Source organism: Scomber japonicus, chromosome 4, assembly GCF_027409825.1.
Source record: "Scomber japonicus isolate fScoJap1 chromosome 4, fScoJap1.pri, whole genome shotgun sequence".
NCBI lineage: Eukaryota > Metazoa > Chordata > Actinopteri > Scombriformes > Scombridae > Scomber > Scomber japonicus.
Genome location: NC_070581.1, coordinates 8199591 through 8225731, shown reverse-complemented (window position 1 = coordinate 8225731; position 26141 = coordinate 8199591). Strand labels below are relative to the sequence as shown.

The following is a 26141-nucleotide window of genomic DNA, read 5'->3' as shown; positions in this document are numbered from 1 at the left end:
AACCTGAACCATAGCAGTGACTGAAGTAGTTATATGAATATTTATCTGTTGATAGAGACATCACAGAAGAAAACAACAATATGGGTCATTTTTTGAAGTGATAAACAGTTTATTTTGTTCAGTTTGAACGCGTGTGTGTGTGTGTATAACAGTAAGTGTGAGTGTGTAGGTTTGTATTTCTGCATACACCTGTGGACTTGAGTGTGTATACTGCAAGGGTTACAGCGTCCTTGGTGCTATCAGTGTCAGTTTGGTAATGAGCCTAATCCCAGGAGGAAAGAGGAAACATAGTCCAATGTGGGGAAGGGGGGCAGGCAGGAAGTTAAGTCGGAGCACAACTCGGAGCACAACTCATCAGGAAAAGTCACCTTTCACTTCCGTTCTGATCCCAATTTCCTCTGCAGCGTCGTAGCATTGCGCAACATTAAAGTGGCCTAGGGAGAGCATCAGTTAATAAATGCATGGAATATGAATGGGAGAGTTCAGTAATGCTATACATGAAGTATTCTTGCTGCTCCTTCTCCTTCTTCTTCTTTTCTACTTGGAGGCGACTGAAATGATACATCATTTTTATCCTGCATATATTCCAAATAAACATTTTAAAGCTAATTGATTGGTGGATCATTTGAATGCAAATTGCAGCAATTAATGCTCAGCGTACTCATCAGAGAGAGGCACTGCTGAGCAAGATTAAAAAAAAAATATATATATATATATATATATATATGTATGTATGGTTGTCGAGCTCCTAAAAGGTAAACTAATCATTAAAAAAACAGTCTGGTTTAATGAGTCATAAGCTGTCAGTTACATCAAAGCAGCCTCCTTTATAGTTTTGTTTGGTCTAATAATCATCCCGGAAGCAGTTATAAAAGCATATTTAATAAGCTTCCCTTACTGCTCTTGCAAAGGAGCAAAGTGTCTTTCATCTAGTAGCCCAGGCTCTCTGCTAATAAGTTCCAGAAAGTGAGAAACTACACAAATGGAAACATGAAAAAAAAAAAAAAAAAAAGTTCCAGATGCCCCTGTGTCACCTTTTTTTTCTTCTTCTTTCCTTTTACTTTTATGGCTTTGAATTTAGTGAGCACAGAGAGAAGAGTGGAGTTTATGAAGCTGGCTCCTGCAGGTACTTCAGCTATAGGTAAACAGATGACATCGATTTGCAACCTTTGTAATATAATGTAATTTATTCAACCTAAACAAATCGATGCAACGCAGGACACTACTTTAGGTGAGACTGCGCATTTCTTCAATCGGAAAAAAATGAAAGGGAATGATAGAAAAAATGGATTTAAGGAAAATTAATCAAATTATTTCACAGTTTAGTTCTGCCACTTCCTCTGTGAGAGGCCTGTGTTGCTTCCAGTGTGCAGAGGTGGCAGAAGGAGAGCTGAAACCTGCAGGCTAGGAAGACTAGATGAGAATCTACAGTCACCTGCTCCAGTCTGAGGTCCCCACTGTGCCAGCTGACCTGAATCCCACTCCAACTGCCCTCTGCCCCGAGCTGTAGGGCAGAGCACGCTCCCTGCTCCTATCACCCCCACCCCCCTCCCACCCTTCCACTCGCTCTGCCAGTCCTTCACTCACCACAAGTGATACAGCAGGCCCGGAGCATGTCGCATGTTTTAAAGTTGCCAAATTAAGTTATTTTCTCCTCTCTGCATTTTTCTCTCTCTCTCTCTGTGTGTGTGTGTGTGCGTGTTCACGTGTACTGTTGTTCACTTTGAGAGAAATCATCAGAGCCACAAATACTAGAAGACAAAAGGTCACAATCACTTAACATCAATAAAAGTTTCAGTGTGTTTTTGTGTCTACATGAGGGAGCGACATAATGGACTGCTAAAACAAATGACCTTTGGACAGTAACAGCAAGAATGCATCTCTTTAACATACACACACACACACACACACACACACACACACACACACACACACACACACACACACACACACACACACACTCTCACACACACACATGCATCAGACCGTTGTCACTTTTGGGGACATTACATAGATTTACATTGATTTTCTGGAGACTTACAGTAATAGTAACCCGAGCCATCACCATTACTTGCACTAACACTAACACTAACCTTAACCTTAACCACTGACCCAAAAATCAGTCTTTTCCCAATTAGGCACACAGCTTTTGTCCCTAATTGCACAAACCAACCCCTATCAAAGTCTGAAATGTGTCCCCCTATGACAGAGCACATGAAAAAGAAAGTCATTTATCTAATGTGTTACTTTCTTGATTATTTTCCTGATATCACTTATTTAAAAAGTCCATATAAGTATTATTTGGAAAACTTTCTCTTCTATATTTCTTAAACATTAAAGAAAATAACTCTTTTTTAGGTTCTCAATATCCCACTGAGCGACTGCTCAAAGCAGATTTGTCAAAGCACTTGACTTTTAATCAAGCAACAAAAGCACATACAGTGATGACAGCCTGTCTGTTAATGAACCTTCTGTTGGAAGAAAGATTAAGGCGACTCTGGTAGTGATTTGGCAGATAATAACTGCAGAGACTGTTAAGACTAAAGAAAAAGAAAAAAACGAGAGAGAAAAAAAAAGAGAGAGAGATGACAGAGCAAGTCTGGTTGCCAGAAAAACAGCAAAGTTTTAGCAGACTAAACTGCTGTCAGGCGATGGATTTGGATGGATTTGTGATTTGATGGATGGGTTTGAAAGAGAAAGATCCAGACAAAGAGGAGCAGAGCCAACAAAAAAAAAAAAAAGAGGAAGATTTACTTGCTGGTACAGAGGGAGCAACCTTGATAACTGTGTCATTTTGCCAGTAGACTTAACAACAAGAGCCATCATTTGGTTTGTATTGTAGTTACACCCTTAACAGTACGGCACCATGACTAACTGGTATCATTTTGAGTTTTGAGCATAAACTGAGAACAAAATGAAAGCGTCATCTGTCACTTGATGAGCCGTTTTCCAGCTGACAGCAACATTTTAACTAAGCTCATGAAGAGTTATAGTAGATGAAATGGGATTTGGCTGCGTTTACATGAGGTGGAAGAAAATACATCATTTTCCTGAACGTAGCTGCTCTACACAAGGAAATATTTCCATAAGAAAGATGGAATGAGGCTTATAAGAAATGAAATGTATGTGTGGGAGTGTGTGTTTGCTCTACGCTGAATTGTCCACAGAGCTTATTGTGAACTGTCTTCATAGGGACTACTTCTTTGTTAGAAAGTAGTTCCAATGAAACCTGTTTACAATGAGATGATTGGATTAACCAGAAAATTCAGTGGTGCACTAAAAGCAGGAGTCAAATGTAATATAATTCAATAATTCAATAAAGAAATTCTAATCATGTTTGTGTTGTTTTCTTCTGTCTTCTTCCAGATCCTTGTAAACTCCATTACCCAGCCTGCCTTGCTGTATGAAAACGTTGTGGTGAGCGACGGGAGCCCCATCCTGAGGGATCTGCTCTTCAGCCCGGATCATCAGTACTTATACTCCCTCACCGATAAACAGGTGACACATGAACACACACTCTGAATACAATGATGTACAGCTAGGCAAGGTCAGCAGTGCAGCCCCATAATGCAGCCTGCTGTTGCCGCTGACAACCCTGAGGAAGTGATGACTAAATATCAATACCCATTTATCTGTCTGGAGATTTTAGGGATGAATCCAGTGATACGTGACAGCCTGTAGCAAACACATACATGCACGTCTAGATCAATGAATGTGTATGTACGGCATGTGTGCATTGCTATATACACTACTGGCTGAGCATTCACATAAATGCACAAACACACATGTCTTCATTGTAGTTAGTAAATGGGAGCAGAAGAAAAAAAGAAAATGAAGAAATGAACAGAACCATAAAGAGTTGATGAGGAGAGAAAAACATACACTTGGGGAGAATGAGCAGTAAAGCTAATTACATACATACAGCACAGTACTACAGGGACATGTGCAATATAAGAAGTATTACACACACTCTCTAACTGAGTGAAGAGTGCTAATTAATATTGTGAATATTAAAGTGTATCACATGTAGGATGAAGCATCATACCATCCTTCTACTGGGAATACAGTATACATGCAGCCTTTTTGTTTTAATTGGATTGTGAACGATTGTGCGATGGCTTTATTGTGAATAATAATTTCTATTTTTGCTAGTTTGTTTGTGGAAACCGCCAAAATAAGAGAAATTGTCACAGAATGTTGGCTTTGTCGAACCATCTACTTTTATTTAAGCTCCTCTGCTTGAACATAACATGCTCAACAAAAGAAGAATGCTTTACAGACAGTTACAGACAGGACTCAATGGTAGCTACCAGCACTTCTTTTGGGAACCTTTTGTCCCATTAGCGACTGAGCTAACAAGCTTGCTAACTGTCAGTCAGCAAACTCGTTAGCATGAAGCCTTTTGTTCTTTTCTAATAATTATTTATTGACTAAATGTTGCACAATGCCCCCAAAACAACAAAATGCGAGCGTGTAAACAAAACAGTACAGAATAAATAACAAGAAGCTTAGGGAAAGATAGGACTACAATGTTCCCTGCTTGCTAGCATGTCGACAGTTAGCTTACAAGTTACAGTAGACACAGATGATTTTTGCTGTGTCACTTCCTGGTGTGACTAGGCCTAACGTGTTAAAATAATTAATGTGACTCATTTAGCAGTTTTTATATAATTTAATACATATTATTTAATTTAGAAAAGAGAAAGTTATAATTTGTGTTAAATTCTCTCAGGTTAGAAAATCAGGAGACTTTAAACACCCTCAGGACCATCCTAGCAAGAGCGACTTTTTTTTAAAGGACATTCTTCATAAAAGAATGTGTATTTCATAACGACCTTCCAACAGAACATTTACAAACAACATAGGAATAAAGCTTTTTGTTTATGACAGCAAGTACATTTACAGAAAGTCACACCAAAGTCAACATTTTTTGTTTTTGACAGTTGTCAATGCTCAGATATTATTATGTCACATTTTATTCTGTCCCATTTAAAAGTGCTTTGTCATTACCCGTACTGACTTCATCTACAGAGCAATAAAACCCTGAGTGTTGTTATCTTAAAACGGCATCACTCATATGAGTTTGATACTGCGGTTTGCAGAGTACGGCCATTTCCTCTACTCCACTTCCCCTCCTCTTCTTCCTTTTACCTGCACGACTCTCTTATCTCATAACGGTTAATGACCGCGATGTGATAACCTTCAACGAGACTTCCCCCAGTTCGTAGACAGTAACTGCCATGTGAGTGCTCTGTAATTTACCAGCGATTAGACATAATTAACTTCCATGTGTCTGAATGAGCACGGGAGAGGAAGCGAAGTGTAATTGATACAAATGGACGACATCCGTGTTGATGTGACAGGGGAAATAAGGCCCTTCGATCATGGATAGCGAGTCTGGGGAGAGACGTTGAAATGTACTGCAAAGGGAGATAGATTAATACATATTCAAGCAGAGTGAGTACACTCACACATACACACAGCTGATTTAGGAAAGGTCTATTCAGAGAGGAATTTAATTCTCACAATTATTAACATTTGCAGTAAGGGTCAGCTGCAACATTATCAAAAATCAAAAGTGATACGTGTGAGTCGCAACGCTGCAAATAAAAGAGTGACAGAAATACAAGATCAGCAACATGACAAAAAACAATAGAAAGAAAGTCAGAAGTCTATCCCAAAGCACTCTACAAAATCTTAGAGAAGAGAAACTCGAGCTATTGAAAGCCTTCAGAATAATATATGTTTACAAAAAATAGTGAGCTGTCAACAGAGACTATTAGACTTAAGTGATGATATCAATTAGAATAATAATACCAGCATTGGGACCGCGTCCAACGAGTATCTCTTATTTAAACTGGCACTTCTCAGCAACCACTCACCATGATGGAGAAAGCTGAAGGTCCTTTTCCCCTTTTTATTTCCCTGTCATCTGTATTAAAGAAGGCCGCTATTGCCACCAGAAAGTCATTTTCAATTATTAAAGCTAGTGTTTTATTTTTGATGAGCACTGATATGTCCGCTACATGTCTGTGCATGCTCGTAGGGAGGTTTAGTGACGGGAGGAAAGACTTAGCAGAAAACATAGTGCTTCCTCTTTGCAAAGATCTGTTGAAGATACTGTTGTATTTTACTGAATATGTGGGCATACGTGTCTGGAGCTCTTTTTTATTCTACAATGAAGATGAATTTTCCTCTAAAACTTGGAGAATAGACTGATTAGGAAAATGGGCAAAAATACAGGAAGTATTAAAATGTTAGCAGCAGCTAAATTCTGTTAAGACATTTCCGTCAAATTGTCTGTTCCTTTACTAATAACTAATAATAACCATTCCATTCACGATTAGGCATTACCGCAATTTGGTCTATCTACAAAGCAGCTTCTCCTTTATGAGCTCATTTTTGCTTCAGACCTTTGCTGTGATGCCAGTTTTACTTTTAAAAATTCACCTTTCAGTCTGTGTAATTTTGTTTCTGTGGAAATAAGAATCACACTCACTGATGGAGTAAAAGAGAAGGAGCGGCCATTTCTTTGAAAAGCAGATAATGGCGTTTCACTTCCACAGCTTTCACACTGACCAAAGTCAGAGTCCAGCCAGTGAATGAAAAAGAGACGGAGAGAGGAAGTGAGAGAGCGGGTGAGAGCTCTAGAAGGTGGGAAAATATAATTGGTTTGCAGGATATGCTCTGTTCCTTTCCCTCCAACTCCTCCCGCCTCATCTTTTCAATATTCTTAGAGGTCTTCACTTCTGTCTTCTCTCAGATGGAGGGAGTTTATGGAGTAACCGCTCTGTCAGTAGTGACTTCAGACAGCACAGAATAGAGTAAGGATCTCCCCTCCGCTGCTGAAAGTGAACTTGTGTTCCAGGCGCTATGGGACCAGACTGTGTGCGAAGCCTCCCTGGCTTGCTGATGAGGAGCGTCATGCAGGCCAGCAGCTGTCTGGACCAATATATTGTGGTTTTAAGGTCACTGGCCAAGCCCAGGGGTGTAAACTACTTTTTTTTTAAGCCAAAAAAAGCAGCCAAAGGAAAAACTGTAGCAGTTTTCTCTGGACTCCACAGACCTTTAGTTACAATCACTGATCCAGAGTGATGAAAACATACAAGTGATGATCGTTTCTGTCGTCTGTTCAGTTCACGTGAGACAGAAGGCGTTTAGATATGTGGCCGCTTTCCCCCCCAAGAGGCTGGAGTGTCTTACTAGTTTAGCTCAAGATGAGAACGTACAGGTACCATACCATCAGTGTGAAAAACGATGCCGTTAGGTAACCTGTTTGAAGGAGAAAACAAGCAAACAGACAAAAAAGAAATGACATTTCTGCCAAAATTCTGGCCCTGACCCAGCTGCTCTGACCTGCCGTAGATCCACTCAGATGCCTCTTTCTCCAACCAAAGATACAGAGCATTTTAGCTATTATTTTGTTTTCTTTCATTGTCTCTTTCTTTCTTCTTTTGGCTAATATTGCACCATTCCTCCTTTTTTTTTGGGTATATTTTTGTTTTGATCTCTCTCACCTCTATATCTTTCACCTAGGAAACCCACCCACCCGCTCAGGCAAACACACCTACACACCCATGCTTACTACAATAAGGAAATCTAAGCTAAACATGCTTTTTGTCCCTTCTTTGCTTGCCTGTTATATTGCTTTTTGTTATTTTTTTTGTTACTTTTGTTTCAGTCTTGTTCTCTCTATCTCGTCATCTTATACCATGTCATATATGTTTGGCCACTAGGGGGCATGAGAAACAAGTGCTGAACACGAACCATTGACACATTTTCACCTTTATAAAGTTGCAATAATGAATGAACATGATAGCAAAGTAGCTGCCTATTTACACATTATCACATGTTTGATGGCGGGCAGTTAATGAAATCAATCAGTTTTCTTCTGCAGGACGAAACAGGACTAATAAGAAACAGTAAAGTTGTGAGGTGCAAAACTAAAACAGTGAGATTAAAGATGCTAAAATGCTCTGTAGAGTTCCAAAAAACCTCATAGTCAGGTGATAAAATAAACAACTACCTACATGGGGTCTGCAGGTGGACCTTTCTCACCATGTCACTTGAAATTCTGTTATTGTATACAGAGTCTCTTTGGCGAGCACTTGAGTATGGTATACCTTCAACCCTGTTTCCCCTCTTCTTCCTCCTCTTCATCCCTCCTTTTCGCCTCTTCTCCTTGTTGAATAATAGAAATGCCAAGTGATGGGAGCTCAAACATCAAAAAGCCCATTTCCCAGCTTGACAGAGCAATTTACCTTTCCCCATATTCACTCACACACGTAATTAAAGGTGGTGGATTGGACTGCAGCAGTATAGACTTGCGTATCTGTATAGCTGAAGTGACTCACACATGAGAATGCACACACACACACACACGCACGAACACACATAGCGCGAAAACATAAAACCGCCTGATTCACAGTGAGAGGAGAGTTTTTCGATTAGCGAGCGATGGATTTATACGCGACCGTCTCTGCGTCTCTGCAACACACACACTCACACTCACACTGTACGTTCACAAACAGTCTCTCCCATGTTCTGTCTGTATCTTCACCAGCCTCTAACTTTTCTCGCTCTCTTTAGGTGAAGTCACTGATTTTCTTTTTTTTTTTTCTTGTCGCCCTCATAAAAAATGAACAGTGGCACTAAATCAATTTTTATCACTGCAGTTGTTTCCTCGTTACATGTTCAAATTGCCCCGATCTAATAAAAAAAAGCAGCAGGGGTAAGAGAGATTTTTCATCCTGTCATCATCATCATCATACTCTGTCGTTGACGTCACCGAGACATCTTCAGACATCCTGAAAGTCCCTATGGATGACATCACCTAATTGCTTTAAAGTAAATGACTAAGTGGATTACAGCTTGTAATCTATTGATTTCTGGTGTACCCTTGAACCAAATTACTCATTTATCATATAATTACCAGCATTGCGTCTATTGACTACTCCCATGTTCTGCTTTTTTTCAATACTAAAAGAGGCTTGGGGCTGGATTTTGGAATTGTAATCTACTTCCTGTATCGATGCACAGCCTCTGATCTTCTCTGTGTCGTAGCATCGCCGCCAGATTTCCACTACTGAACTCGCAGGGCAAGGTCAAGCCTCTTGAGCTTGTAAAACAGCTTCGTAAGGTGACCCCCCGTTGGCAACGAGCGGCTTCGGCGAGGCCCGCTCAGACAGTGGCATAATGGTGCGATGATGTACCTCCGCGTATCGATTTAGTTACTGTACAGAAATGCACTGAGCCCGTACTGTACTGCATGGTGGAGAAACCCAACCCCTGGCAGCACATCAGAGAGGGCTCATATTCAATTCACTCAGCGTTTACTGCACTTGGAGGTCAGGGAGAAAAGACTGCCGCGCGCTCCTTTTTTTTTTTTTTTTTTAAAGCAACTCCTTTGGTGTTTGTCCAACTTTGAAGTCGCTTAAAAAATGTTAGTGAAGAGGGGGGACGGGGGGGAATAATAAGGAGAGGCTGCAGGAATATATATACAGGAAGTGCCCTTGGCCCTGTCAGCTAATTGGTGAGCTGAGTCTTGGAACGTTATGTCTTACCAGTTTTTTTTTAAATCAGCGACAGTATGGTCTATTGCTTAAAGACACTGTCATTCAACCAGAGGACAACAGTGAATATTATGGCGGAAGTGCCACATGGAGAAGTCCTTAAAGTTCAAGCACTTGACTTTAACTGACGCCTGTCCTCGTAGATTTAAGCAAAGACATCAAACAGACTTTTTTGCATCATTTACATTTAAACAACATGAGTAATTGAAGCTATTCCACATGAAACTGCTATCCCTGTGCCTTTTCTGAGGCAGAGAAGAGCTATTTCTTCATTTGACAACAGTGGAAGAAGCGCTGGTAGAAGTGCTGATAACAGTGTACTCCTGTGTTCATTAACAGTCTGTGTGGAGAACATTGGATTTTATTGTGGCATTTTATTATGAAGGTTTTCAGAACTGGACAAAAGTCTCAGACATAAGCCTAGTTTAAGACATATGACATAAGTCTAAGAAATAAGTTACCTGGTATGTTTTCATAATCAGACCATTTATTATGTTTATATTAGTTTTCATACATAACATTGCATTATATGTTGTAGAATGGCAAATGTGGTTGATGACTTATAATAATGGCTTTTTAAAATACATATTTTGTGTTCTTATATAAATCACAAATTTGTAGTCTGCTGCCAAAAACTGAAAAAAACAAACAAACACATACTTTGACAATCATTTTTATCTTCAGCAAAGCACTCTATTATATTTTTGGATATCTGCTGAAACTTGTCCTTTTCCTTACTCACACATCAAGACACACACACACACACACACACACACACACACCAGGCGCCTGTCTGTCAAAGCGGAGAGATGAGTGATCGGCTGATCAGAATGTAATTTGTGAGACAGTCAAAGAGACAGGGATAGATAGATAGAAAGAGAGATGTCTTAATGTGGTTGAGAGGAACGGCGTGACTTGGATTTGAACGAGGAAATGGGCTGAAGTTGATTTGCGAAAGAGCTAAACTGAGTGACTGTGAGAGTGTGAGCGAGTGTGACAGAAGGAGAGAGAGGGGGGGGGAATGAAATGACTTAGGATGTATCTGATCTCAGCAATTATATGTCAATTAACTGTTGCTTCATGTGAACAGAGAATAAAAGTAATATTTTGAATAGTGTGACTGGAGGGCTACCACTTTAGCATTAAAGGAACACTCCCCCTTTTTTGTAGTCACTAATCTGCAGGGTATATTTTTACTTGATGTCTTAGTGTGGTTTTAAACGGTACATCGCCTGCTGTAATTTTACCCTAATCCAGACAATACAGGCTAGTAATATTACACACAGCAATTTGCTCTCTCGCTTGTATCTCCCATGTGCCGGAGTGACACAAAAGGGAAAGATGACAAAGAGAAACATGTCTAGGAGGGTTACCGCCGATCATATCCGCCGTCAAAAGGCGAGTTGGGTTTCTATCACAGCCTGCTGGATATGAAACTGCCAAAAGTTTCCCCATTGTGTGTGCTTGTTATTGAGAAATGACTAATACCTGCCGGTGATCAGAGAGCTTAGAAAATAACACAAAAACTGCACTCCTAAAGAATAATGATGGAGAGATCCTCTCTCTTTTTTTTTTTACAAGGCACCGTATTTCTCCTCCTCCTCCTCCTCCTCTCTTGTCTCTCGCCTCCAAGGTTGTGTGTCTGTCGGTGTCTGCTCGTGATGTATGGCTTCATTTGCTGTGTTTTTCTGTGTCCGGCCGAATTCAAGACAGATGAGAGCAGAACAGAGAGACAGACAGAGAGGGACAAAGAGAAATAAATATATATAAATTAAAAAAATGTTTTAAAAAAAGTGGAAATGTGTCTTAAAAGGGGGAAAAAAGTGGAAATGTGTCTTTTAAAAGGGGGGAAAAGTGTCCAATCATCCAGTTTTCTGTATGTAATTATATATTTCAGATTAACACATTATATTTCATACAGATTATCAACTCACATGTGTAAATACTACATCAGAATATGTGTATTTCCACTAATGGCCATTCTGTGTGCCAGTTACTTGTGTATGTGTGTTTGTGTGGAAGTCGTACAAATCTGGGTGGCTGGCAGAATAAGCCATCCATCAGCCTATTGTGTAGTGATAGCACCTTATATTCTCTCCCCATATTATACAGATGGGACAATTACAGCCAGGCCTATAGCCGCGGCTAGCTAGGGACCGCGCGGGGCCCCATATGTGGAATGAAACATCATTCACAATTACATTTGTGTGTCTTTCTCATCCATCCTTCCCCGCATTCCTCATCCACAACCCCACCACCACCCCACCTCCCCACCCCTCCTTCCTCTCATCCGCCACTAGGCAAATTAAGAGCCTCTCTATCATGACCCAAATGAGAGAAACTCATTTGTAGCTGTTATTTATTTGTAATAACCCCCCCCCCCCCCCAACCCCCCCACCCCCACACTCCCCCTCCACCCTCGCCTTTGCTCTCCCTCTTTCCATCCACTTTGGAAAAAGACAAAAACACATAAAACAAGAGAGAAAAGCTATCTAAGTCCCACTGGAAGCATTTTTCTTGTCCATAAACACAGTCCATTATCAGTTTTGAAAACCAAAAAATGAATGCTTAAAATGGACCTTTTCTTCTTCTATGATCTCATTCTTTCTATCTTCCTCTCCCTCCGTCTCCTAATTCTCACGTTTTACTTCCACCTCCCTCACTCGGCTGTCCGCAGATGAATGTGTTTCTCTCTGCAGCAGCAAATAGGCCAGGAATGAAAATGCCATATTTAATATAAATAGGTGGTTCTCACTTAACTTACTGTCTCACACACACACACACACACACACACACACACACACACACACACACACACGTTCCCCAGCCACCTCAGTAAGACAAAGAGTCTTTGGCAGAGCAACTCCCGTTTCCCATCCCATTATCTGTTTTCTAAAACTCAATAATTGAACTGTTCCATTGGAATACATCATCCGCCCCACTATCACAAAACCCCATTGAATAAACTTCTCTTTCTGGCTATTGTGCTTGAGCGTGACATGTTTTTTTTTTTTTTTTTTCCTCTCTTCCCCTCCTCCCTCTATCAGATAAGCTGTATTACTAGCGCAGTATTTGTCCAGGCGCAAGTAATGACTGCAATTTGCTGCTATTTGGTGTCCTGTAAGATGCCTGTGCCTGGTAATGGTAGCATTATAATAGTTATCAGACACAGGTTACTATTATCAAGCTATGAATCTGCCATCAACCATTGTGTCCGACTGTACATCAGAATGACAGAGAGGGAGGAGATGCACAGCCTGCAGATGAAAAGGGGGGAGTTGCTGAGATCTAGATGAGAGACGTGCTGCTTGTATGAGAGCTGCCGAGAGATATAACTTGAATATAGCGTCATATTACTGTAGGAACGTATACACACGTGGCTCCAATTATTGCTACTCTTCTATTATATTAAAATATTGCACCTGAACAGTGTTGAATACATGTCTGTGTTTGGTTTGCAGTGGAACAAAGCAAAAAAAAAAGTTGTGAAAATTACTGTACTCTTGTTAATTCAACAAATATTTTATTTTGGACAAAAATATTGGTGCTTTTTAGAAGTTATCAGAAATAATAGATTTGTAATGATATTCAAAGGAGAGTAATGTGTTTGAATTTGAATCACAGGTGTTGCCAGTATTATTAGGGAAAAAAATGTCAGCAGATTTTTAAACAGGTGTTATTTGGGTAAACTGACCACAAATTGGGACTCTACATGGTTACTTCCTCTCCGGAAATATATTAAATCTAAATAAAGTAACATATTAACAATCCTGGAGTGAATATTACAAGTCTGGCTTCAAATTTCTGCCACTATGCCATCAGCCACGGATATCTTGTTCAGATCACAAGGCATACTGGATAATGTAGGCCCTGAATGAAACTGACACTGACAAAAAAATGACAGCATAAAAACATTCAAATGGACATTGAAAAACATCATGATGGTGCCAGTACAACTACAAAAATAACTGATAGATAGATAGATAGATAGATAGATAGATAGATAGATAGACTTAGTTTTGTGTGTTATTATGCCAGTAATTGATTATCGTGAGTATTAAACACTAAGTACAGCTGAGGCTGATGCTAACATCATTAGTTTCACAGATATTTAGTATTAACCAAAGTTTTTAGAGATTGACTTAATAATGGTGCTAGATGAAAAGAGAGGCAAACACCATGATAGATTAAAGATATCTCTGTGCTGTGCTGTGTGTCCCACATTAACTCCTGCAAAAAAAAAACCCAACCTCATAACCACTTAAAACAAATAACCAAGCTGTAGATATTCTGCTCACAGATTGAGGTCAAAATTCTTTATGGAACATAAAAAACTTTGAATGCAGACTCTGCAGACTATTTCTCCCACATGAATCATGACTGGAACAGATCCTAGCACAGTTCTCTGCAGGAGGGCGTCAGAGGCTGCCTCATGCGGTGGGAGTCTTCAGTCATCTGATAGAAGGAGGGGCTTGGGCAGGGTGCTACAAAATGACTTTTCTGACACACAGAGGTCCAAAACTAATGCACTGATTGAAATCAGTTAGATGGAAGAGAAATAAAAAGGTTAGGGGACATTTTTTGAAGTATATAGTGACATGAAAACCAACATATATATGCATGTGTGATTAATTATGCAGCAGCTGTACAGGCGAAAGACATGAAAAGAGCCTGATTTACTGTTTGAAGGTTGAGAAGTTAAAAAAAAAGGTACATGAAGTATAGTTTCCCCCTTTGAAGGTTTCTACACTGCTGTGCATGCAGCTGCTATCAGAATTCACCCTCAACACCTTCCAGCTCACCTGGCGTGCCCCCTGCCTCTGCAGTGTTATTGATGTCCTACGTCACCTGATGGAGGCAGCGGGGGGGCACGTGCGTGCATGTGGATGTGTCTTGGGTGGTCAGCGATGTATTTAAGTACTTCACTGTCCCAGGAAACTGGTCTCAAAGGCTGTGTTCAAAACTGCATACTACATATTACCTACTTCTATACTACATACTTCCATTCTACACACTACACACTAAACAACCAGATAGTAAGCAGACCGTTTACACTGTAGTAAACTACACGATAACCCACAATGCATTTCATTCCTACCTGAGCTGAAATCATCAGGCTGAAGCTGATTTCATTTTAGCTCTAACTCTGTAAATAAACCACTTTATCCACATTTCTAACCTTTTTAGGAAGAAAGTAAAGTAGCCCTTTAGATCCACAATGTGACGCTAATTTGTCCAAATAACACCTGTTTAAAGGTTTGTTCCTGTGAATTCGGAGCCAACCAAGTTAGCCGTAGCGAGTAACGCACTTCCTGTCATTTTCACAAAATAAAACACCTGTTGCCTTTTATTATTAAGAAAACCATAACAATAGAATTGGTGCTTTTATTTTGAAAACATGAAGCAAACATAGCCTCACTGTAGCTGATCTGTGACGTTTGTATTTTGAGTTTTTTTCAGAAGTTGCGTTGCATCTTGGGTAATGTGAGTGTGAGTAGTCAGCTCTTGATGCATACTCTGCATTTCTGGAGAATCTAGTAAACCATCCGGGAACTTCTCGCATACTCTAAATCACATACTACGCAGTTAAACACACTACATACTTCAAATGACGTCAGAGTTAGTACAAGTAGTAGGAAAGGATGCAGTTTCGAACAGACCCAAACTCTCAATTTGATCCAATCGTGACTCTTTCATTTGTTTTGTTTGTGCGTGTTTACTCGAGGCAGTTTCCTGTCTGCCAATTTGTCTGTCAGTGACGAATGAAATCCAACACATTGAGATAAAACATATGGATGCTGATACACTGGAGATTTGAGACATTGAAAAGAGAGCAGAGTAAAACAGAATGTGCACAGGTATGATTAAAACATTTCGAAATGTCCTCCTGAAGGATAATACCTCGTCTTCAGAGTATTCTACAAGCTGAGTGAAATTCAAGGTAATTTGTGTTTCTTGATAATCGTACACACAGATGGCGTTGGCGAAAGTGCAGTCAGCAGCAGAAAACATGTCTGTTTCATGATAACTGCAAAGACAACTTCCTGTGGAAATGGGCTTCTTAAATGATAATCCCTGTCTGTCTCACCGTCTCCCCTGATGTTCAGACACTTCTTTGGTAGCACTTTAAGAGGCAGGTAAATTTGGACAGCATTGTTTGATGTCCTTGTTAATACCCAAGTTCTCCAGTTTCCCCACAGAGATCATTAAAGTTTCATCTTATCTTAGACTCGCAGACACACAGATGGCAGCCATAGAGATTTAGAGAACAAAAGGAGTAATCCTCGATGTTTATCTGAATGGTGTACAATGAGATATTCTTTGCAAGGAACTCACAGACATTAAGCAAACGTAGTCCTCTTATGTTCTGATGACAGCTTATGTAAGTGTTGTTTTCAGTATGAAAAGAAGTAGATGGTCTAGTATTTCCTCTTTGCTTGGATTTCATTTGGGCACTGCCTGTTTTAATTTAAGGTTTGTACTTCTTGACAGAGCATAAGCTGGAAGGATTTTTAGTATATATCACAATTTACGCTCAAGGTTGAAGGAGTTCATGTGTCTGAATATGAAGTCAAGGTTTCATTACTGCATCAAAGGCCTTACTGAGGTGCATTTTTTACTCCACATCCTTAAATTAAGGGGATTTGAAAAGGATGGATTGAGAAAGGATTGAGAATGGTCAAAATCGATGAAGCAGAAGTCGAGATATTTAGACTCATAGTCCTGAATATGGGTCACACTCCAACCCATGTTGCAATGCAATAGTGTTTTTGTTACACCCTCCCTGCCCCGTAAACACTCATCTATTTTCAATTCCATGCCCCAAGTTAGCATGCCCCAACATGCTTTAAATGAACAACACCAAGAGTCTACAACTATCCTAAGGCAGAGCAGTACTTTGAGCTTATTGCTAACACACTGATGTTTGTTAGGTTTAATATTTACCATGTTCACAATCTCATTGTAATTAGAGCTAAACACTGATGGGCTTTATTTTTGCAGGTGTTTTGTCATATTGGCAAGTTTAACTTTTTGACCTGATGATGGCGCTGATGCAGATATCAGGTTATCATCATCGTGTTTGCAGTTTGTCCTGAATCGAACACAAGCCTGCGCTAGATTTCACAGTTGTCCATCCAATATTTATCAAGGTATATAACTTTAAACAAAATATCAACCTCATAGTGATGTTACAAGAAAGTAGGATCACCTAAGATACATCATATAGGAATCATGAATGTCTTTACAACATTTTTTGCCAATTCATCTTGAGGTATTTAATTCAAAAAAGGAAACAAATTATATTGTGGTGGCACCTGAAGTCAGAGGACTCACTCAAAAGAAATGAATCCAGGAAGCCTTGATAGATATTTGTCCTTAAGTAGTGCAGAAAACCATGGAGAAAAAACATCTGTGGCACTTTGTCTTAAGGTGAAATAGTATAGTGAATGTATTCTTGGAGCATAGGCAATCAAGCAGTCCGAAGCATATCGACTCAGGGTCAGACCCCGATGTCTTCATCAGGGTCAAACTCTAGATTTGATACGCGCTGGTCTGCTTGATTGCTTTATCGAGTGCTTTATTTTTTTATCCATGGTTTTCTGCACCACTTAAGGACAAACATAAGCAAGACTTGGTGGATTTTGTCTTTCGTACTTTTACCTGTCACGGTAAAGACCATCAGAAGCCACGCAGGCCTCACACAAGTCAGAATAATCCTGATAACACTGAAGACCCGCTCCTTATGACCATTAAACCCATCTCTATTTAGGAAAGTCAGTGGAGCGCCCCTTTTTAAAGTAGTGACTCTCCAACTTTTCAGTTTTTAATCAGTTACAACTCAGTTCACTTCATGTGTAGTCAATTTAATTTACTGTAATTAACATGCAAGAAGTGAAACAAACAAAACAATATTATAAAACAGGAGCAATAATCTGCCACCATGTTTCCCAGTATGTTTTAATGTTAAGTGTAAATTTGAAGGTATGAAGGGTGTAGTCCAGACGATAAAGTCCAGAGCACAGTTGTGAGAAATTGACTTTTTCTACAATCTGTTTAGCATCCCCTGAAGTAAACAGCTTACTTCCATTACTATTTTAGAACTGCGGGCAGTACGCAGTATATTAGAGGGAGATGTTTGTCAGAGGGCGTAATCTTAACTTGTGTGTTTGTTTACATGTGTTTAAGCCTGTACTTCTCCCCCTCCAGCTAGCCTTGCATGCAGCAGTATGGAGCTGTGAGCATCAGCTACAGAACTGTTTATCTCTGATAGTCACAGCACTTGTTCCTTTAATCTCATGTTCCAGGCGCAGGACACCTACGGTAGATCCTGTTTACACCCGGGCCTATGGTACGAGCTGTTTGATGGTGGTTTGTGTGCAACATTAACCAGGTCTGTGTTCCTGTGTCTGTGTTTTATTTCCAGGTCACTCGTGTGCCAGTGGAGAGCTGTGAGCAGTACGCCTCCTGTGGAGCCTGCCTGGGATCAGGAGACCCTCACTGCGGCTGGTGTGTGCTGCATAATGTGTAAGTGGCTATCTGCTCACTATTCAATGCTTACAGTTACATCCAGCTTGTGCCCTGATACGGCACTTCATTATAATCTGTCACTGTGATGGATGGAGTTGTGCAAATTCTATCAATTCTTTTTTTTTATTAGTCCTTTTTTTGTTTATGTTAACCATGTTTTATACACCTGTTTTTTATTGAATTTCAGTATCTGGGGATTTTAACATACCAAATGCCAAAGCTACAATGTTCCACCTTACTAGAACAGACAAAGTGCATGGTCCCAACATATATGTTTATCTTCATTGTGGAAAAACAGTATATGCTTTTTAAATAACACAAGTTAAAGAAAAATGAAACAAAGAGTCCAAAATGGAAGAAGCTGTCATATCTTATCTTTCACTATACCATTAACTTTTATTATACTTCTGAAGCATGAACTGCTATATTATTTTGTTGTTTGGCCCTCAATATAATGACAATAATGCTACTACTACTACCAGAAAATGAGTAGTGGTTTGCAAACAGTGACAGACAGTAGTTAATGTCTCTGGAATAAACTGTGTGAACTCATTGTCCTGCTAGCAACTGAGCTAACTGAATTAGAATCCTGAGAACATAACGGCATTGGTGAAAGGAGGTAAAAAACATTGTACGAAGAGGTAGCACTTTCCTGGCTTACTTGCATCTTAGCTGTCAGCTCGCAAGCTGCTAGCTCTGCAAGTTGCCCCTATAAGTCACCAAACCTCTATAACTGGCAATTTTATGAAGATGCATAGATGAATTTCACTGTGTCAATTTGTGGCATGATGGGCCTAAACACTCCAGTGAGCATCAAGTAAACTAATTGAACTTTCCGAAGAATGTAATTGATACTTAGCATATTGTCTTTCTCTGTTCAGCGTCCCATCAGTTGTTCAGTTCATCAGTTCTGCTGGTTTAGTCAGAGACACTTGCATCAGGGAATTGACCATTTATAACTAATTATACAATTAGATCTCAAAGAATCTGAAATGCAACAAGGATCCTGCTGGAAAAACAAGGTCTTAACAAACGCATACAGCACATATGAAGAGGTTGGGGTTGCAGAGTGCTCAGCTTGTAAAGGCCACCATGTATAACCGCACTGTTATGATTGGATGCTACTAGTCAGCTGGTAGCCAGTCTTCTGATAAATGATGGTGAGGCATGAATGAAGCAGCCGATGCCAATCAGCTAATGGAAGCGCGATTTCAGCGCTGTGCCTGAACTCATGCCACGCTCCATTTGATTTTCACTCTGCGTGTTTATCGAGCTGTATGTTAAACTGTTAAACTGCTGTACCGTGATTTTTTATCTTTCATCATGACAGACAGCCTCAGAATCATTTATCAGCGCTCCTAAACTTTGATAAATATTAGATTCATTCAGCATACACACATCTACAAGGATGTTGACTATCCTTCTCCTCCAAACCCTCTCAAGTCTTTTACAGTGCCACTCAAGTACCGCATTCAGTATATCACTCATGTAGTAATGTCTGCCAACAACCTGAAATATTAACAAAGTTGTGAAAACGTTATTGTGCATTTAATAAACTAAACACATCTGAATTATGTGCATTCCGTAGATGTTCGAGGAAGGATCGCTGCGAGCGAGCGGAGGAGCCTCAGCGTTTCACCACAAGAGCGGAGCAGTGTGTCCGACTCTCGGTCCAACCCGACACCGTCTCTGTCACCATGTCAGAAGTGCAGGTATGGTGTGTGTGTGTGTGTGTGTTCAGATGTGTCAATGGTGCGTCTGTTTCTGCAAGCACTGTACTGTACTGTATTGTGTGTGTGTGTGTGTGTGTACCTTTTATGTGACAGGAAGAAGTAGGAGAATGAAAGATAGACAAGAAAATTGAGTGAGATAGATCCCAGATGAGATTAAATGATACTTGTATTTCTGTCATCACTGTCAGTCTGTCCATCATTTTGGACTATGATGTGAAAAGTGAGATTTGAGACAAATTGGAGCAGATTTTCTGTTTGCAGGCAGCAGAAATCGTGCTTATTGCATCACTAATGCAACATATCGATTTTTAAATTGACTTCTGCTTTCTTTCCTCCTCACAGCTGGTACTTCAGACCCAGAATGTGCCCAGTCTGTCCACTGGAGTGAACTGCTCCTTTGACGATTACGTGGAGACGGAAGGTCGCATTTATGGTGGACGGATCTTTTGCCTGTCGCCTTCTACAAAAGAGGTGGCCCCCATCACACATGATCAGGGTAAATAAATACAAAAATCACAGCATGTTTGAAAGTTCCCAAAGTTGCTGACAAACTTTTGTTTTGGGGGAGAAGACTGGGCTCAGTCTGGGCTTTCCGGTCGAGCAGTTTTGTTTGCTGCTGCACAAATATAAAGGGTTTGCTTCGTTTAGCCTGTTCATTCATCTATGATTAAAAACACCAGACATTCTGCTGTTCATCTGCTTCTATTTCTTTTTAATTATCAAACTTACAAACTGCTTATTCACAAATTAACGGTTCAAAAACTCCAAACATGCATACGGACAGCTGAACCTTTTCCTGCACAGAGTAAACTTCTCTACAAACTTTATTGATTCTGCTTAAGCCTCCGCTTACTTTCCAGCAGAAACACCGTGGCTCTAAAATGTCAGCTACGCCAGAATTGACAAGTAACACCTTAAATGAGGCTGTTAACATTTCAGAATACATTGCCTGGGATTTGGCGTGATCCTCGGGTCATGAAACCCTTTTTCACGTACTTAGTGGAAGTGAAAATGTCAGTCGTACACTATGGAAATATAGGAAGACTTTTGAAAGGGAAAAGATAATATATAATGTGGATGTGTTGTGATTATTTAAAGGTGACCAACGTGTAATAAAGCTGTACCTGAAGTCAAAGGAGACGGGGAAGAAGTTTGCCAGCGTGGACTTTGTCTTCTACAACTGCAGCGTCCACAAATCGTAAGTTTTTTTGTACAATACATTAGAATTAGACTTAGAAGTTGAAGACAGGGTTGAGTAATAGCCCGTAAGCTATTTTAAATAGACAATGATATCACACACCAAGCGAGATGCAAGCTGGTGAAAAGCGCTGATCAATAGCAGAGTAACTCTGGTTCTTTACCAAAAGCAATAGCGCTGAAATATCGGCCTGCAAATAACTCTTATGGAGAATGGAAAGAACAGTGTGTGACCTCTACTAATTCATTATTCAATGTATTCAAGCTTTTTTTTTTTTTTTTTTTTTTTTTTTTTTTAACAAATCAATTAGTTAATTAAATCTCAAGCAATGAAGGGACTACTGGTGAGTGAAATAATAAATCGATTCCGCACCATGCAAGACCTAGAAAGGCAGCCAAGCTTGGGAGGCTAAAACATGTCCGTCGTGTTCCTTGGAAATGAATTATCCCTAATTTAAGTATGGGAATATTGCTAGACCTTTTTTTTTTTTAGCACTGCTTTGGAAGCTGCTTACATATTTCTGTTTCTCTGGGTGGCTGAATGCAATATTTAAGAAGGAACATCAGGGAAGGAGAGAAGGAAATCCCACACACTGTATCTTTATTAAGGTAACATTCTGTTTCAATTTAGTTCATTTAAATTGTCATAGATAGTATTTAATCATAGTCTACAATCCTTTTTTTACGTCAACAATGTTATTTTAATATAAATGTCAAACCTGAAGGATTCACAACTGAAGCAGTCTGTAAAACGTACTAAACATTTAGTAATATAACAACTGTAGCCTTCTAGAAGCCGCTAGATTACACCAAGCACCAATTAGCGTCAGATTTGCCACCATTCATCACCGACTCTGCCACCAATGCTGCTGACTGCAGCTAAACAACAATACGCAATTTAGCTTGAAGTTGCCAGATCATCAAGTCTGGTATACCGGTATCCTGCTCTTTCAGTGTGTATCATAATGACCCACTTTTTTCTTTTTTTTCTTTTTTTTTTTTTACAGAAAGCACAGAAAGCTGGCAAATCAGCAATCCTGATTATAATACTGTGCTCACTATAAATGATAATATTGTTTAAAATGTAAAAATATTGGAGTGGACAATTCAGCAACAGCTTATTCCTACTGTCGTTACCCATATATATATATATATATATATATATATATATATATGTGTGTATATATATATACACCTACAGTATGGTTACTCATGGTTTCTCAAGTCACTCATTCATTAAGAAATATTGGCAAAGGGTATGAAGTAAAATTGCTAGAATTGCTGCTTTGAAAGCGAAAAAAACCCACAGTTGCAATATTAGTCATAAAAAAACAATTCAGCCTTATGCGTGTTCTTTCTTCTTGTGCCAGTGAAGCACATACTCCGTTACGGAGTCCACAGAGAGGAGAGGGAGAGTAGAGCGAGAGGCCGAGCAGCACTCAGATCAGCCTGATAATGAATGAAGAATGTGTTCTTAATTGACCTGCCTTGTTAAATAAAGGTTAAATGAAAATAAATAAAATGTCATTCCCTAAATGACTCTTGGCTGCTCCCTTGACGTGGCTGAGTGGGATCCACTGCTCAGAGTTTCACACTCTCTCTTTCACTCTACTACCACCATCCCTGACTTTCTCTCTCTCTCTCACTCTCTCTCTCTCTCTTTCTCTACCCCCTTCCACCTGGCACAGGCTCGCATCTCTCATTTAGGTATCTGCACTTTATGTCGATACACCTGAAATGAAAATGCATCTGCGGCATGCTCGAAGTGGATTTCTCTTTCTGTGGCCAAGCTTAGATTAATGACCGCATTACTTCCTTGTATAATGCTCACATCATGTAATATATCCTAAAATAAACATAAGAGCATCCTGAAAATGCTCGTCACCAGCCAATATGTCTTCTGAACTGGCCCTTAAGTGAAGCCTTTAATCTTTTTATGGATTCACTTAATTTATGGCTGAATGCATGACTGACCACCTGTTGATTGGACATAGGATTTTACACATTTGTTCTATTCTGGCACCTATAATCATTTATTGATTGTCCTATATCTTCAATTGTATTGTTATGGATATGGAACCTGGATTCATTCCACTCAAGCTGAGATGAATGTATCTTTTAAAGAGAGGAATGGGGAGTACTGAGAAAAGGGAGTTATAATCACCAGGAGATAAGGAAGAGCATAAAAGAATTGGAAAAAGAAAATAGAACCAGAAACTAAACTTAAAAGCGTTTCTCTTTTGCCTGCTTACGTTTGCATTCTCACAACAGACAAAGAACCATGAAGATTAGGCAAATAAAGCAGCAACATATTAAAATAACTGTGGTACTGAATGTAACCTGTGCTTCCTCTCTTTGAAATGGAGATCAAGTTCACGACTTCCTTAAAAGGCTCCCGGGCTGCTGGACAACTTCTTTTTGAGTGAACGAACAAAACAGAGCTAATTACGACAGTAACCTTTAATTCCTGGATCACCAACATTACAAGCGACTGGAAATAAAGAGTGTAAAATGCACTTTTCCCTGCTGCCACTCTCTTTTCATCCCTCCCCCTAACCCTTCAGCTCTTTTCCTCATCTTCCCACCTTTTCTCTTGACTGCTTATTACTTCCTCTTCTCCCATCCCTCTCTCCCTCCCCCTCGACCCCGACCCCTCTCCTTACACCCCCCCCCACGCCCCCCCCACCCTCCAGACCCTCTCTCACCTCCCCACGGCCTCCCTTTTCTTGCCCCTCTCTCATTCATCAAGCCCATTTATTGCCTGCGCTCTGCTCTCGGCCCTGCATACATCTGCATAGTAATAGGCCGTTAATTAGCTGGAGCCGGGGCGCCCGTGTGGAGATGGTCATAATGGAGTGGGCTTGGAGAGAGAGCTCACCTGGGCCACTTCTCAGGACCTCCAGGCCAAGTTCAATGGCTTTGATTCATTTTGTGAATATGTGTGTGTGTGTTCTTTGTGAGCTAAAAAAGCGTACAGGATGTGTCAAAGTAACTGCAAAAAGAGCACTATAGCAGCTATTTATGCATATTTGCATCCATGCAGCAGGTGTTTTTTCATTCAAGTGTGTGTGTGTGTGTGTGTGTGTGTGTGTGTGTGTGTTTATACTCTGTACCCCTGATTAACCAGCCAACCTAGCCCTCCTCTCTTTGCTGCATAAACAGACGCGCCGCTGTTTAAACCTTTGATGTCGGCTCTGCCCCCCCCCCCCCCCCCCCCCAGGACTCCTGCAGGACTGTAAAACTACAGTGCAGTTATTACCGCAGCAGCTGTAACATAAACCCACATATTATACACCGCCACCCTCACAGCCGCCCCCCCCCCCCCGCCCCGCCCCCCCTTTTCGCCGTCACCTTTCACCTACGAATCTTTGACCCCCGCCTGTAGGGAACCCATCGTTGAGTAAGCAGATAATGGAGTTCTCCTTCGTGGGCGTGGCGGGAGGGCGAGAGCACAGACTCCTAACAGCAGACAGCACAGACGCACAAGCAGAACAGCCGCAGGCGAGCACCCAGACGGGGCTCGCGTGCAACCTCACACAGCCTCACGGGGAAAAAACACACTCAAAAGGTGGATGCAGCACCGGCATCACCAGGCGCACACACACACACACACACACACACACACACACACCAACAGGTGCACACACACAGGCAGGCAGGCAGGCAGGCAGGCACACACAGAGACAGAAGGCATAGACTTGGCACGGCGAATTACGCTGCAAGCTATTTACATACGCTGTTACAATATTAGAAATTTGCATTAAAAAGAAGGTTTGGAATAGTTTAATTGAGCATGCGGGAGGAGGAATAATGCATCTTTTAAAGAGAGGAAGAGAAACAGGAGGGGAGGGAGCGCTGGAGGGAAGAGCGGGACAAGGGGAAGAGAATTCGCTTTCCTCCCGAGAGCAGCGGAGAGGGAAAAACAACTGCGGTGGAGGCACGAAGAGAGTAAAGAAGAGATATAAAGCTGAGTGTTAGCCAACGAGGAAGAGGGACAGAGAGAGAGATTGCGCCCTTTGTGTCAGGAATAATGCGTCCCACACAGCTAAAAGGTTAGCGCCCCAGCCTCAGGCCACCATGACCATTACAATATGAAAAGGCTGAAATCCATGCAGTGAATAGGAGGACTCGAGGGAGGGGACCAGCCCACGCTTCGGCCCCCAGAACGGGCTCTCGTTTTCCAGGCAGGCCATTCACTGTTGCCTCCCGTCCGGAGCAGACACACATCGCCACAACTACTGTATATCATCCACTGACACAACTAATCCAAAGCTTTTTCTGTGCTTACATCAGCATCAAGTTGATTTTTTTGTCCAATTTTCAATCAGTGTGACCCAGTCTTATTAAACTGGGGGGGGGGGTTGAGACCTGCAGACGTCCTGCTTTAGGACATCGCCCTGACAAGATGCAATAATATCTTATAATGAGTGTGAATCCCCTGTTGAGAATCTAATCTTCTGATTTAGCTTCTGTGCTGTATAACTTAATGATGTATGCAGTAGTTTATTGCTGCTCACTTTGGTGCTTTATTGAATAAAACACAAAGTGGCCTATTTATAGGTTACAGTCAGTCCTCTATATCTTTTAAACACCATCCACAATGGATCACTCAAACAAGGTTACAGGGTTAAAGACTTAATTCCCTAATTAAGAAATCGACCGCAGCTTTATTTGTAGCTTTATCTACATTGGCCAAAATTAAATGAGCATATGATTGTTGGCTCCTTTCATATGTATCTGTAAAGGCTCATCGCTCGCATAGTCAACAGCTTTCGTCCCATCGATCTCGCCTCGCTAGAACAAAAGCTCGGAGAAGATGAAAAAGCATTTGACCCGGCTCTGTTGCTAGGCCTTGTTAAATAGCAGGGGGATTTTATTGACTACATTGCAGCAGCGCGGCCACTTACCCAAGCCGGTCGCCCAGGCATCGACAGCTTTACCGTAGGACAAGTCTCCACAGCACAGGTGACCCAGAGGAACGCTACCATGTCAACATGGGTGACAGCTCATGCATGTGCGCACGTCTTAGTTTGCCAGTGTGTGTTATCAGACTCGCGATCACGCACATACACACACACACGCACGCAACAAGAAATCGATGAACCCCAGG

General features: G+C 40.8%; 1 protein-coding gene across 1 annotated transcript in view; it reads left to right on the top strand.

The window, feature by feature from the left end:
* LOC128357993 (plexin-A1-like) overlaps window positions 1-26141 on the top strand; it is a 221860-nt gene that overhangs the window by 83380 nt on the left and 112339 nt on the right. Inside the window, 5 exon segments of the mRNA XM_053318444.1 lie at window positions 3367-3498; window positions 17998-18098; window positions 19690-19813; window positions 20177-20330; window positions 20933-21032. Of these exon segments, the coding sequence (XP_053174419.1) occupies window positions 3367-3498; window positions 17998-18098; window positions 19690-19813; window positions 20177-20330; window positions 20933-21032 (611 nt within the window).